This window comes from Taeniopygia guttata, chromosome 4 (assembly GCF_048771995.1).
Source record: "Taeniopygia guttata chromosome 4, bTaeGut7.mat, whole genome shotgun sequence".
In the NCBI taxonomy this organism is placed as follows: Eukaryota; Metazoa; Chordata; class Aves; order Passeriformes; family Estrildidae; genus Taeniopygia; species Taeniopygia guttata.
In genome coordinates, this window is record NC_133028.1 from 17972467 (window position 1) to 17988672 (window position 16206).

Sequence of the window (16206 nt, forward strand, 5' to 3'; positions counted from 1 at the left end):
TTCCTTTTAGGTGACCAAAAGAAAGTTCCTCTTCTTCATGTAGTAAATCATTTTACTGCTGCCCTTTTATATTTAATACCCTTCTGCAGTACCCATTTATCTCTACACTGGCACAGTGTACACATTGATTTCCTATGGTCTCTCTGGAAGAAGGTTCTGCTTCCCTGATGATGAGTACAAAGGGTGGATGACCCCATTCTCATTCCAATGCAAACCCTGCACTTTTACATTTCTGCTTAGACCACATGAACATTTGACCAGCTAAGAACTCCCTGCCCTCTTCCTTCAGAACACATTGCTAGGACTACTGACATTCTCTCCTGAACAAAACTGTATTTTTGAAAATTCCATCTTATGTATAAAGCACTGAACAGCATTAGATCATCGCAGCCATAACTGTAACTCACAATCTGCACATGAGTTTTTTCCTCTAAAATTAGATACAACAATAATATCTTGCCCATTTTCTGCACGTGCTTTAAAGTTGTGCTATTGTGTTCTTCTGTGTAACTATTCAGGTGCTCTTTTCTGGGGCATGAAGAAATGCTTCATTCCTAGTTTAAACCGTGCTTTTTTTGTTAGATGAATCTGCCATCAGAATACACTTTTCAAAGTTACTGTGTTGGATGAGCAATTGAGGCATTAATCTCTGAAAGAAAAGGAATCATGTTTAACAACATTTTTAATAAAGTCCATTACCTGCTTTTAATAAACTACATCTTTCTCATTATCCTCTCATTTATCTTTTGCTGGGATGTCAAAAAAATAGGTGTCTTCAGTTTCACTTTCATTTTTACTGCTATTTTTTCAGTTTTGTGCACGAACACCCTTTGGAGTCAGGAAAACTTCAAATCCAGGATTCAGTCTTTTTTAAAATTTCAAAGTATTTTCTGTTAATACTAAACCAGGCTTGCATTTTTTTTTCTTCACTAATTTAGTTTCGATAGCCTTCTTTTAATTGGTACAGATGTTACAGGCTCTGTTAAAATGTAGCTTCAGCTGAATAATGATATTATTCCATTGGTTTTCACCACTAAATAATATACAACTATTAACTCTTTTTCCATTTAAGAAAAACATCTTCAAAAACTATATAGTGCACTATCCAATCTTGTACAGATTGGTATCTTTCATTCACAGACATACTCAGTATATGCTATACACGTGCAGGGCATTAACACAAATTAATCTAGCATGTTTCCAAAACTTCGTAGATTTCATGTTCCACTACTTAAATAACATTAAAGGAAAAAAAAAAAAAACAAACAAACAGAAAACATGGGGAAAAAAGTAAGTCAAAAAGTCTATTTTGGCTGATTGCCCCTGAGAATTGGCCACTGGTCATACTCTAAGTAAAAGAATAAAAATGCATAAAGGCAATATACTACACTCAGTTCAACTCCCCAAAAATACTGGCAGAAAGCTATGCTAGGGCACTTCCATCCCTGCTCATGTAAAGACAAAGAGGCAACCCACAAGGTTGGCTCTTAGCTTCATCTTTCACTGACTTACTAATACCTACAGAATATATTTTGCCCAAGTATGTTGTATAATGTACTGCTATGTTTGAAAACACAGGACAAAGAAAATGGTGCTAATTACTAAGTCCATGGCTGAGAGTTGCAGGGAAAAATCTCTGAAATAATGGCATCAATCAGTCAGCATACTCCTCATTTTACTTCTATACTGCATGGATTTTGATGTCAAAATAAGTATCCGAATTTATGTGTTAGTCATAGAATTTCATTCACAAACTACGTTTCAAATTATTTTCAAGCACTTCTCCACCACATAGATTAGTAACACAGCAATACATCCAATTCTTAACTGGAGAATGAAAAATAATTAATACAAATAATGCTGCCAGTTCAGCATAGACAGGTTATGCCGAGAAATATTATTGCTCTTGCAAGGCTGAATACTCCTTGCAGCACTTATAAATAGCTGTTATTTACTCATGACTACTAATTAAGAAACAGATGTAAAGAAAATTTCCAGAAGACACACTCGGGAAGGTTCTGGAAAAAATAAAGAACCAGAAGTAGAGTGACAGCCTAAAAATGAAGAAAACAGAATAAGTCAACAGGAAATCTGATGGATATTCCTTCATCTCAGTTTTATACACACTGGCAAGACAACACAGGTAAGTTTATGCAACCATAGTTCAAAGTTCTTAGGATTTAAGTCTACAAGTTTGACTACTGTGGAATTCAGCATAATGGTTAAGTCTCTGTACCACAATAACTATAAAAAAAGACAACAAGCTTCAGGAGAACACTCAATCTTTTTGAAGTTATCCTTAATAATGTGAAGTCTTATTTGTAGCTAATATGGAGCCTTATATTCTGGAAGACTAAGAAACTGAGTCAAAACAGACTTCATAAAGTTTCTAGACATGATTTCTCCATTACAAGCATTTTTGTGATGCACTTTGAAATTGAATATGCAATGGAAAAGCTCCTTCCAAAAATATTACCAACAAACCACGCATCTATGCTTGTGCTTAAAAACGAACTGCAATAATGCACCAAAAAATATAAATGTTGAAACACATCTCTCAAACTCCCTGAATTATAAAGCAAACATCATATCTGTCTTTTCACAGCTGCCAGACAGCATATTATGCTTCTAGAAGTCACTGTTCTCTTTAACCTGACTGGTTCCATTGTTGAGTTGTATTCTGATCACTTATACTCTCATTAAAGCCTTGAGATGCCAGGAAAAGATTCTTTTAGTAAGCTATGGCTGAGCCACTATTGATATTATACAAGGGATCCTTTTACCTTGTATTAGATGTTGAGAGTGCATCATATTGATTTGGAATAAAGAACTATTTTTCCAGTAGTCAACCCATCTTCTCATCTCAGCACTTTTTTTTAAAGTTTTTCTGTTTGCTGTTTTGTTTTAAACATTTCGGCTATATTGCTAAATTTAGCAAGAGGGTTTGAAAGCTTTTTTTATTTTTTTAAGCTCAATTCAGGTAAAAACAAACAAACACGAATATGGCTGACAGTCAAGTCTGAGCCAAGTCTGCCTTTTTAAGTGCTAAAACTTGTAAGAAAAATATATTTGCAGCAAAATCCCATATTCATTTTGATTTCATATTCAGACTAACATCTACCGCTAATCCTCAGCTGATGAATTTGACTGATATAAATGGTAACGTAATACGCAAAAGATGAAAATAGAAAGGAGCCTTGAGCACCAGAAAGAATATGTGTCTTAAAAATTCTTCTCATCTTCACCCTGGTGAAGCTCTTGCAAGCTCATCTGTTCGTCCGTTGTAATGCTATGTAATGATTACACCTTCTCCTTCGAAGCACCTTTCCTAATCATGCATATTTAATTCAACTTTGTGTATATATCCTACAGTTTATATAGTCCTGCTATAAATAGACCTTCTGCATTCTGAATTATCTCCCGCGTTTTCCCTTAGATACAGTTCAACACTGGTATTTAGAACAGATCAACTCTGGATTTGCCAGCAATTCTTCCTGCTTCCATTGTGATAAGGCTTGCTCTCCTGAAAGGGGATGTAAGGGAACCTATAATTCCACAATGACATTCTTCCACCGACCTGTTTCGCTACAGAATGAAACTAACTTTAGATAAAGGAGCTGGTTTAAACCTGATTTTACTGTCTGCGTTCCTAAGCATTTTCCCTTTCTGATGGTTTCAAAGGAGTAACTGCCTGCCTTTTGTACCAGGTATGAGCCCTTCTTAAATCCCAGTGACTTGCACGGGCTCGCATCTAGCAGGACGGCAATGCGCGTTCTGTGTTCACATAAGCACACGGGTACCGGTGTGTGCCCTCGGTACGTGCAGAGGAACACACGCCCGGGCGGGCTCGGGAGCACCGGCCCCCACGAGCCGCTGCGAGCGGCGAGCGCGGCGCCAACTCCCGCCGAGGCGGCCCCGGCCACGCCGGGCCCGCAGCCCCGCCAGCCCCGCCGCGCTTCCGAGCGGCGGCTCCGGCCGCGCCCTCCCGGCCCCGCACGGACCGGCCGAGCGCCGCCGTCTCCGCGCACCCGCCGGCCGCGGGGCTGCCAGAGGGGCTCCGGATGGCTTCGCCGAGCCACAGGGGCGACGGCGTTTCAGCGCTGGCTCTACGCTCGCTGCGTGTCTGGTCCCCACACGAGCCCCCCTCTCCCCGGCGCACGCCAGCCTGACTTGTTCCCCGCCGGGAAGGCTCTCCCGGCCGGGGCGGCACACCCGGCAGGCAGCGGCACCGCGCACGCAGCGGGCGCCTGCCGCGATGGGCCCGGCGGGGTCCGCTCGCACCCGGGACACAGAGGGAGATATGTCTTTATTTATTCAGCTGCCTCGGACGAGCGGGCTGTCAGCGCTTCGGAGCCCCACCGCGGCCGGGCTCACCGGCCGGCCGCTGCCGAAGGGCGGCCCCGCTCCTCGCCGCTCGGCTTTTGCAACTCCTGGAGCAGGGAAGTGCGCGCGGCTTCTCCCTGCCTCGCCGTGAGGCGTAACCTCAGACTGTTAACCGCTAGTTTGGGGGTTTCAGTCTCCTGGAAACTGGGCTCGTAAGGCTGCACGTTTTCCCCTGAGCCCAGCGGGCTCTGTCCCCCGCAGGGAGGAAGCGGGGAGGTGACCCCCCCCCCCGCCCCGGCTCCCCCGGCCCCCCGCGGGCATCATCGCCCGCACAGCCCGGGGCGCCTCTCGTCCTCCCCGCGGCCCGCTTCCATCCGCTGCCCAACTTTTCCTGTCACGCCAGCGCCAGAAATCCCCTTCCCCACGCACGCACGCACACACACACCGGTGTAGTTTATAAATGACAGTTGCCTGTAGACTTTCACCAGACAAGCAGCGGGGGCAGCAGACTACAACAGTTATTTAATTAAAGGCGCTTCGGAGGCTCCCAGAATAGCTCTCTACCTCTGAGGCGCGATTTCTGGTTTCCCCCCCGCTCTCCCCCACCGCCTCGCCAGCCGTCCCCCGCTGCCCGAGCCCCGGCGCGGGTGCGAAGGACGGACCCGGCCGGCGTTACCCGGCTGCGCGCTCCGCATTGCACAGTCATCAAAGTTAAGTGCGTGGAGGGGGGATCGAGGGTGAATCACAGAGAGAGATGGGTGAGCCGAACTATTTCCACCTAGGCAGGATCCGAAATTACGGATCTGGATGCGTATGCAGCCATTTCTGAGGGAGGAGGAAGCGGGTGCGGGGGGGTCCCTCTCGCACGCAGCCTGTCACTCGCACCCCGCTCCCCCCGCCCGGCAAACTCGCCCGGCTGCCTCAGCGCGGTCCCTCGGTGCAGCCCAGGGCAGGCTCGGGGCACTCCGATCGAGTTGCCCGGCTGAGCCCCGAGTTGCTCCCGGGCAACACACAGCCCTCCGCGGGCTACGGCTCTCGTTCTTTAGTCCTCCTCACGCTCCTCTTCCTCACAGGAGGGGAGGGGGCAGAGGGGAGGGGGGCTGAAAGGCACACGGGAAGAGGCTCTTTTCTCTCATTTCTTTCTTTGGCCGATTTAACCCCCACCCGCAACACACACACCTGCTGAACAGAAACACTTCCAGACCCTTCCTGCACACACTGGCACCACCTTCGTTTTCCCCCGAGGAGCCGGGTGGGCGCAGCGGCGGCGAGCGCGCAGCACCGGCCACCTCTTACCTGGTTGTAGGAGGTCTCCCAGGAGGAGGTGTAGTTGTAAAAGAAGGAGGAGAAGCAAGCGTCTTCCGACAGCCCGCAGCCAGCCATCCTCTGGACGCAAAACCTCTTCGGGAAGGCACGAGCAGCCCTCGCAAACTCTTGCCTCTTGCGCGGTCGCTGCCGCCGCCGGCGCTGCCCCCGCGGAGTGGTGCCGACGGCTTCGCGCTGGCGGCGGCCGGCGCGGTGCGTGCGGGAGAGCGGGGCTTGGCTGGCCGGCCGGCTGGAGAGATGGCTGGTGGGTGCAGGGACGGAGGCGCGGGTACCGCGTGTGTCTGAGCGTGTGAGCGCGGCCGTTCGCGGCGGCACCGAGGGGCCGGGGCCGGTCACGTGCGCGCGCTCACTCCGCCGCCGCCGCCGCCGCCGGGGACGGGCCGCGCTACAGACCCCGGCACTGGATCGCCAGCGCCGGGCGCCCTCGCCATCCCCACCCGCCCGCCCGGCCCCGCTCGGCAGCGCAGCCCCCGCGCACGGGAACGAGGGGGCGCCTGCGGAACCTGCGGCCGCACCGCGGCGGGGAAGGAGCGGGCAAGTGGCGACGCGCGTCCTCCCCCGCCGCGCCGGGGCAGCGCCGCCGCGGGCGGGCCCGCCCTCCCGGCCGCGGCCCGGCCTCCCCGCCCCGCCCCGCGCCCAGCCCCGCCGCGCTGTGCCGAGCCGAGCCGAGCCGTGCCGTGCCGAGCCGAGCCGCGCAGCCCCGCGCCCCCAAAGTTGTCGCCGGGCTCGTAGCCGTGTGGGCACGGGCTCGACACCGACGCCGCAGCCAGCCCGGCCGCTGGCGCCCGAGCAGAAGGGGCGGGAAAGCCGACGGGAAACTTCTCAAGAGCCGTCCTGACAGGTGCGATTTCCCTGATTGCTCCTCCCGGGGGTGTTCGCCTCAGCGCCCGCCGCAGCCCCGCACAGGGCCCCGGGGCACAGCGGACCCTCCCGCCCAGAGGAAGGGTAACACCGACCGCCCGTAAGCCCTCGCTGAATTGCTCATGGGACATGGCGAGGTCATGCAAAATAGCATGATCTTAACGCGTTTTCCAGGAAATTAGCGGAAATAGACTGGATTACGTGGACTCCGCTCCTTGAGTATGTCTTATCCTGCTTGCGGACCTAGTACCTCTGACAAGGGGAACATTGTCCTCTTCAGCTAACACTGATATCACAAAACTCAGCTAATGGTGAATGTAAAGCAAATAATGTAGATGGTATTTTTTTCAGAACAGCTGTTTTGTTTCATATAAGAATACATGGTTTTAACTTCTAAAAAATACTGTGTCTACTTCCAAAGCTCATCTGAGAGGAAGGGTAAGTTTGTTGAGCACCACCCAGTATTCGTAACAGCCCACAGCCATCAGTAGAAAAGACTAGACACATTTTTGTGGCACAACTGATTAAAAGTCCACTGAAAGTCCACAATTCCCCTCACCTGACACTCCAAGGAAGAAAACACCATTTAGTAACACCCATGGAATCTTTTGGTCATTCTATTTGTTGAGAAAACAACAGTGGCATGAGTATGGAAAGTATGGAATCCTGTGAAGCACACTTGAGGATAGTAGAAACTCACCTTTTTGACATGAGTTTACTGTCCAAAAGAAGACTAGCCAAGAATTCATAATCCAGAGGAACATTTGTGACATAGAGTTCTGTCCCAAATGAGGCCAAAGAGCCTTTCATCCTGCCTTAAACCAATTAAAAATACAGCATGAAGATTCCCACTAAGAAAACGTGGAAAGCAGATCAGAAATAAGGTGTTCACTATGTTCACAATGATATGTTTTTCAGATTGCTCCAGTATTTGCTTTCAGAGATTTCATCCTGTTTAAGCTGCTCACCAGTCAGCCACAAAACTCACATAGTTTAAGAATTTATTTCAGCTTTTCAGACAGCAACAATAAAGGCATAAAATTCCTTGTCATTTCAGCATCATTCTTGAATTTCCCTTTGTCTGAGGGGTCAGTTTTCAAAGCATCTCACTTCTAAAATTCTAAGCAATTTCACTTTGCATGTTTCATCTTCATATTAAGTCTTAGCGAGTTCTATTCTGACTCCATACTCCAGCATAGCTTGACCTCTGAGCTATTTATTCTATCCAGGCAAATTTTGCACTTCCTTGCCCTCCTCCCCAGCCCCAATATCTGATATATTTATACACTTCAGTAGGTAGCATTTACCCTACTTCCTCTTCTCTAGCGACAGATATACTTCTGTCTCTCATGCCAAGTTCCTTAAAACAGACTATGTGCTGTTAACTGTTTGGGATTTTTTCTTATCTTTTCCCTTCAAACATTGTTCCTCACCCTGCTGTTAACCATTTGGTCTAGCTCAAAATCTCTTAATTTGAATTTCAGAGATTTCCTCTGGGGGACCATCACTGGTGGGAGGTTAAGCTTAATTGCACAGTGATCAGTTACCAATGGAGATCCGGTTCTAGTCTTTGCTGGTAGCTGTGAACTACTCCAAGCCTTTGCAAGGCCTCCAAGGCAGAGTGCACTTCTGCTGGCAGCAAAACAAGACCTGAAAATTTGTAGTTTTCAGTCAGCCAGCCATTACTGAAATGGCCAATAATAATCTCTTTATCTATTGTGTGAGGTAGCTCACTAACATCATTGTTACCGTGATGGTGGTGGTGAAGTAAAGAAACAGTGTGCTATTTCTATTACTAGAAGTGTGTAACCAAACATAATAAAATCTACAAATAGCTCTTGTCTATTATCCCATCCCAGTGCACTAACATCTCCACAGAAAATATGCTAAAAGTGTATTCAGTTCTGTAGACAGGAAGAAGTAAAGTGGAGATAAATGAATTCTTGTAAAGAATTTGGGAAAATGGATTGGTGAGGGGTGGAGGCAACAGCAAAAGCCATTAAGTGTTTGAATAATAAAAGTAATCTCAGGATAACCATTAATACTCCATTGGTGCTGGGGGAAAAAAAAGGCCTGGTGCAGATGGGACAGAGAAAAATCACTCAAGTATCTTCAGAGATGCAGTTACAATATACCAGGGTACTAGATAAAGACTGTCAAAGCACTAGAAAAGCATCTTATTAAATACAATCTAGAATTTTATTTGCTTTGCTCTTTGCTTCCATGTTTTCACCTTAAAGATTTTCAAAGTCTAATAAGATAGAAACTTTTCTTGGAGGAGTAGGAGAGGGGTGGAATTTATTCCCAAAACGGATTTTTCAGGTAAAAAAAAAAGAGAATCAGGATGAAACTTTTACATTAGACTGGTCTTGCCTTCTCACAGACAGTAAGAGGCTGATGGGTTTTGCTGGGATACAGTTAATTTTCTGTGCAGTAGCTGGTGTAGGGCTGTATTTTGGATTTGTGCTAAAAACTGTTGATAACACAGGGATGTTTTTGTTATTGCTGAGCAGGGCTGACATGGCATCAAGGTTTCTCTTCTGCTCCTCATCCACCCCACCAGTGAGGAAGCTGGGGGTGCACAGTGTGCTGGGAGGGGACAGAGCCAGCACAGCTGACCCCAACTGACCCAAGGGATATTCCACACCCCGTGGCATCATGCTCAGCACACACAGCTGGGGGAAGAAAAAAGAGGAGACGTTTTGAGTAATGGTGTTTGTCTTCCCAAGTCACCCTTTGGTGTGATGGAGCGCTGCTCTCCTGGGGATGGCTGGACACCTGCCTGCCCATGGGAAGGGGTGAATTAATTCCTTGTTTTTGTTTTGCTTTGTACACATGGCTTTTACTTTATCTGTTAAACTGTCTTTATCTTAGCACATGAGTTTTCTCACTTTTATGATTCTCTCCCCCATCCCACTGGAGGTGGGGAAGGACCAAGTGGTTGTGTGGGCCTTTGTTGCTGGATGGGGTTAGACCATGAAACGCAGCAAGACATGACTGGGCCAAGGACTATTGTTTGAAACAATAAATAGATCTTATCTTGGTATCACCACGTGCCAGGTATTGTCAGAGACTTCTCAGAGAGGAAACTAGTATCTCATTGTAACGGCAAAAGTCAGAGCATCTTCCTTTTCTTTATGCAGAGTGATCTCTTTAGAAATTTCTTGAAGAGCAAGGAAGGCTTCTAGAGGTCTTTAGTTTGAGAAGCGTATGGAGAATTTGAGATAGAAAAGCCATTCCTGTGCAACTTACACGTTCCATGTAAAAAGACATTATCAGAACAATCCCAAAAAATCAGGGTTTAACTCAGCTGTAGCCACTAAATTAAGATTCTGTAACAGAAGGTGATACTCCATGGCTGTACATTTTGTTTAGGTAGCTTAGTATCCCTCCAGCAGTCAGTGTAGCATCTAAGCTGAGTGCTGTGTTTCCCATATTTTTAATGCTTGTGATCATAAACACCTCAAAATATTTTTGAGTACTATTCTTTTATTCACTGTTGTCACTTGTTTTAGCAGATGTGTAACTTTATCTGACCTCATTAGCTGAAAATCTCTTCTCAGAGGGGAAGTTTATAATATCAGATATTCTAAAATAAAGTTTGAAGCTGTCTACCCATCTTATTTGCAGGTAAAAGAAAAAGGGGAAAAAAAACCTACTTTCTTCATAGCCTGTTCATAAAGTGCATAAAAAGTCAATTAAGACAGTCCATAAAAATTGAAGAGGAAAGGCTTTAGAAGTCCACAGATACGTTTTCTATTAGGCTAATACCTTAAAGCTTCCTTGGCACTTTCCAACAAATCATTTTATTTGGCTTTATGAACACCTCTGGAGCTAAGTATTAGATCTTTTTAATATTTGAGGAGATCAACAGTGTAAGTACCAGACCCTTGGAAAAGTCAAGCAACATTGTTAGACAATGTTCATAAAAGCAATTAGCCCCAGAGGAGTAAAAGCCTGCTTAAAGCAGAAATAAGTGGAGATTTCAGAGTGTTTAGGTGTCTGTTTATCTTTAAAGATAATTTGTGTCTGTAATACAAAAATGTAAGATTAGACATCATTGAGAATCAAACTACAAGTGGATGAGAACACAGCAACTGTGGTCACCTCTAAAATATCTTTTCAATGTTCTTTTTTCCCACTGGCTTTTTACTGTATTCTAGGTAAAATCCAAATAGATTTTGTCACCTTAACATGGCTACACAGCCCAGTTCCAAGCTACCTGAGACCTGGAGTTCCCAGAACAGCTTCTGCACATTGGATTCAGCAGCCCCAGCCACAAGAGCTGTAGGTGCAGAGTTTCCAATATTAGGATAACAGCTCAAGATTATTCAAAATACAGCTTTTCTAAAGTATCCTAGGACACCACTCCCAAACTTCAGCTACACAATACCATTAAAAAACCACTTGTGGTTACTGCACAATCAGTTGATATCCTTATTTCAGAAAGTTCACTTACACCAAGGAAGTAACTGGCACTGCCTTTGATACTCCTGGTCTCCAATCCCAGAGCTGAGTTCAGGCCTTAACTTTTGAAGAAAATCAAGGCCTGGAATGCAACTCATTTTTCTAAGTTTGCTAGTTGCATAAGCTGTTGTGCTTCATCCAAAAGCTAAAAGAATAATTGAAGCTAGATGACTGCTAAGATAGGATAGCAGCTCCAAGGGGAAAAAAGGACAGTAAAAAACTACTTTTTTTAGTGCTGCTACAGAAGACCATCAGAAATGAGTAACAAGGTTCTCTAAAGCCATCTAAATGCAAAGGCCAATTGAAAATACTCAACCGCCAAGAAAACGGTACATTTCTCAAAATGTTTTGATCTCACCATCACTCTATTATTTGCTTTGCCTGAGTTCAGATTCAGTTGCTTGCTCTTCATCCATGAGCTAATTCCATCTAAGCATTGGGTCATCATGATAATTGAAGTCACACGAAAAAGGCAACTGAATGAAGTAAAGCTGATTATTCAAAAAGAAAGAAAGAAAAAAGTGACAGGAGTTTTAAAGCTAGATTACATGAATTTTGCTCATCTCAGAAATGCAGGAAATTATTTTCCCTGAATTTTGCAAGATCAAGTGTGCCACTGATTAAAACTTTGTCTACTGAAGTGGAAGAGCAGAACACTGATGAGTTTGATTGTCCTGCAAGCAAGATATTTTCAATGAGACTGTTAACAAAATGAAGCCACTATGATAATTTAATTCCTAGTTCAGGCCTTCCAGCAGCTTTTCAACATGAGTAATCTCCATCAGTTCAATACCCACAAAATTATAAATAACAACCAGTGAATACATGCCATTCAAATGTCAGCAGGCATGAACTTATGAGGTAGATCATAACTTTTATAGCCTCATCATCAATTAACAATGTAAATAAATTGCTAAAGCCCTATCAGATTATAATTTCCCCAAAATAACATTCCTGTGATTATGTTTGCATGATTATAGTTATGAAGGAACTAATCAGAGCTGGGGAGAACCCTAGAATAACCCAAATTAGCAGGAATCAAGATGGTTAGCTTGTCATGAGTCCCTGCCCCTCGTGTAAGTATCTTTACATCTGAGAACCACCCCCCAGCTATTCTGCCAGCTTCTGGGTACACCTGGCTCATTAGCAAAGTACTGAGTGATGAACAAGGAGTGGACTCAGCATTATTTTATTGGTCACGGTAAAGCTGTTGTCTAAGGATGTATGTACTGAAAGGTGTCAGATCTCCTCAATGCTCAGATAATGAAAAAGGCAGGAGGCTACACCTAATTCAGCACATTGTTCAAAGTTCATTGATACAGAGTAGCACCTTCCCATCACAAACAATATTTAGCTACTCCTTTGGCACTACATGCTGTATCATGTGGGAAGGAACCTGGAGGAGCGAGGAAGACACCCAGCCACACATAGTAGAACTTGGGGAAATTGCACTTCACTGATTTTTGCACAAACCCAAGAAAAGCTTTGATCAATACAGAATTCCATTTTTACACAAGAAATACCACAAAGAGGCAGCAAAGCCTCAGAAATAATTGACAGATGCTTCAAAGGGTTTTGACAGAACAGTAAGTTTGGATTTCTTTAGTGACATCATATTTAAGCCAATGAAGAAAAACAAACCTTGTTAGGAGAAAACCTAGGCACACATTTGTGCCAGAAATGGTTTTGCAGCTCGTAAGCCCATGTCCTTTTCTTTACATACTTGCCAAAATCAAGGGAAAATAAAAACTGGTTCTTTTAAAGCAGGTTTTTTAATGGTGAATTTTTTTAAGTAGTAAGAACAAAGATTTGCTGTTGACTTTGTTCCTCATTTAGGAAGTTCTGAGTCTAGAAAACCCAGCATTTATAGAAAATTAGTTTGCTAAAAATAAAAGCAAATTAATTTCTGAGACCTCACTGTACCTAATGAGAGATCTAAACTTTAGTCTTGTATCATGCCATTAGACTACAAATATTTGGATGCTTAAACTTTACTTGCAAAAATAATATCCGTTAGAGACAATTATTTTGTGAAGAACAAATGTAATTATCAATGAGATCTCAAAGTGAGATCTTCCTATTCACTTTTCCTTCCATAATTCTCTTCCAGAAACAAACACAATTTCTGCAGGCTGCAGAAGAGTTGGAACTACCACATTACTGTTCAACCTTGGATTTGACAATGCTTGAGAATGTAGAGAACAGACATTTGAATAGCGTTTGGATTTACATAGCAGCAAGTCCAGCAAGGAGCTTGAGAGCAAAAACACTTTAACACTGGCTTGCTTACAAGGAGAAACTGTTCACTGTCCATATATTTACAGAATATTAAATGTCAGTTTTCAACTAACAGGGTACATATTGTGAACATCAAGACTGGAATTTTAAATTCTTGCCAATTCTTGTATTTGATTTCTGCTCTTAAAGTATTTGTTTAAAGTATGTAGAAATAGCAGTAATTTGAGTTTACTTCAATTATATTGTATTAGCAGTAACACATTGGAACAAAGCTGTCAATGCCCTCTTGGACAGCTGCTTAGAGAAACATCTCGTGACTCACACTGCTTAAAACCTGCTGCTGCTGCTGCTGCTGTACAAATTATAAGCACTTCTGTATGAATGGTAAGCCTTTCAGGAATGGTTCAAAGGGCTTTTATTTCTTTAAAAGAACGATACTATCCCTGTCACAGTAAAGGCTTGTCAGTTATTCAACATGCAAAATGAAATAACCTCAAAGATACCATCCTAAGGTTAGGAAGGTCAAATTAAGCCTGTGAGTCTTTAAAGCAGTACACGAATTTTGATAGCAAACACTAGCATCTTCATAAAGCTGAAAAGGTTGATATTTTTGAGGTTAAAACTGGTTACTAATATAAGAAGCTGAATATTTAAATAGACAAAGCATTCAGGAAATACATCCACCAGTACCCTCCACTCAATGGAGTCTGGTAAGAGCTGATGCTCTAAGTGTTTTTTGTTTATGCTGCTGGAAGCAATGAGGCTGGGAACATTAATGGAATAGGCTCACAAAATAAACACTGAATTCAAATGGAAGGCAAGAGGCCTGTTTTAGCTAAAGCAATAAGACCAACCCAAAATAACACGTTTAAAGCCACAAGAAATATTTATTATCAGCATTAATTTGTGCTATGTTTTATTTTTCTATACAACAAAACTACTGCATAGCTTTCACAGCTGGAAGAACCACTCAGAGCTGAGATGTACACAAATGAAAATTATTTTATCATCTGTCCAACATACATTCAGTGTTCCTGAGAAACCACTATATTCGAGTTGAAACTGCAAGATCAAACACCTACAATCAGCAGAACTAGTCTTGTTATCTACAGGAATGTTATTTTACTGCTGTTACCATATTTAGTTTAATCCCTTGATAGCGGAAGCTTGGATCTTCTTGATGCCAACCACTTATCTCGAACACATCAGTGCCAATTAAGAGGCAGCCGAAGCTTGTCATTTGTGAAAGGAAAAGAGAAGAGAGGGGCAAATGCTCTCACAATGGTTTCATTCTGCTTTTAAAGCTGCCTGTTTGAAGCTTAAAAATATGAGACATTTGTATTACTGGGAACCAATGTCCAAATCTAGGAACAGTTCCAGGAAACATACATACCCCAAAACAAAGCTACCAATGTCAGAAGTACTAGTAGAAAAATGAACTAGGCTGACCAAGTAGATAATTTTTCCCTCTGCTTCACATAAATCTAATGTCACATACATAGTCATAAGGTTAAATAAATTTAGGTCAATAAACTACCAGAGTAAGTTAAATAATTTTGAAAGGTCAACAAACTACCAGAGTAAGATTATACTTCTAATAGTAAAATATGTTTATTATTAAAACCCTCAGCTGTTCTAAAACCAAGATAAATGTCTAATCTTCATGAACTACAGTAAGTGAGTAAATTTGTGTACTTTACAGTATGACTCTCTGCTTTCTACTGTCATGGTGTGCTATGGCTTTTTATTGCTATACATTATCAGCAATGAACTAGAGCAATCTGATTACAAATTAATAATTTTAGCTGGACTGTATGGTAGGAAAACTCTTTGCCTGTTGACTTCTGCTACAGTATCTTTTCAAATGAAACCACAACAATAGTGAAAGCTAATGTCAGCATTTTTGCTTTAAACTGCATTTCTTATGGCAAATAATGAGCAGTTTTCAGTATGCACCATGTGGCGGCACAGGCTGCAAGTTACATGTCACAAACCAATGCTGTGTCCCAAGCCCTGATCCAAAAAGGGAGGTGGTGATCAGACAAAACTGACCAAAGTGATACAGAACATACCAACCCAGGCTGGCCAAAGCCAGCTGCTGTCTACCTTCCATGAATGGACAGAGGTACAAAGAATGAAGGCATTCCCATAAACCCCAACGGACCCTCAGCATCTGTCTTTAGCACTGCAGGACCTACAGATCTCCAAAAGCAAGAGTTCAGGGGCTTTTATGACATCAGAAGACAACAAAGCATGGAGTCACCATTTATTCTATTCCCTGACAAAAATTCTAAATCCTAATCTAAACACAGTATTAACTGATCACTTCTTTGTATCTACATAATGAAGACAGGTACCTAACCACATGTACTTAGCCATTAGTAACTACCTCTGTGTCTAACAAACCTAAATACAGTTATTACCTCAACACACTGATACTAGCCCTTTACTGCTCTGAGGTATTACACAGCAGCACAATTAAGACTGAAGACTTTCTCTTTTCAAAAAATATACTCCTTTCACTTAGTACTGTTTTCCTGTCATCTAACCCATATTCTCTATTTCCAAAAGTCCCACACTATAAACAGTTTATTATATACAAACCAAATTTTCAAAAAACATCAGAATGTCTCTGATTAAAAGATCACTCTAAGTAAAGAACACAGCACTTTTCCTTTCAGATTGTTCCAAAGCAGATGACCAGTTAATCCTAAGGAGCAGTTCATGTCTACTCCAGAACACACGTACACCCTTGACTAGCAGTTTGAACACTAAAGTGGTGTCAGTAAGGCAGGGAACACGGCAGAACAGCAAATGTTGCAGCTGCTGGGGGCAGCTCTGTAGTTATTTGGGAACCTGTGCTCCACAGACCAGCAGAAAGAGCTCCAGTGTCGTGTAGTCAGTTGTGGCTTTTCACAGAACAAAACAGAAGCTGAATTTCTGACACCAGCAAACTCTTGATTTCCAACTTTTCCCCTTATTTACTGACTA

The 16206-nt window shown here is 43.5% G+C and overlaps 1 protein-coding gene across 1 annotated transcript in view; it reads right to left on the reverse strand.

Annotated features, from left to right (window-relative positions):
• PPARGC1A (PPARG coactivator 1 alpha) overlaps positions 1 to 6205 on the reverse strand; it is a 364171-nt gene extending 357966 nt beyond the window's left edge. Inside the window, exon 1 of the mRNA XM_030270851.4 lies at positions 5620 to 6205. Coding sequence (XP_030126711.4) covers positions 5620 to 5706 — 87 coding nt within the window. The 5' untranslated portion in view covers positions 5707 to 6205. The remainder of the gene's footprint in view (positions 1 to 5619) is intronic.
• Between the last annotated feature and the right edge of the window lie 10001 nt (positions 6206 to 16206).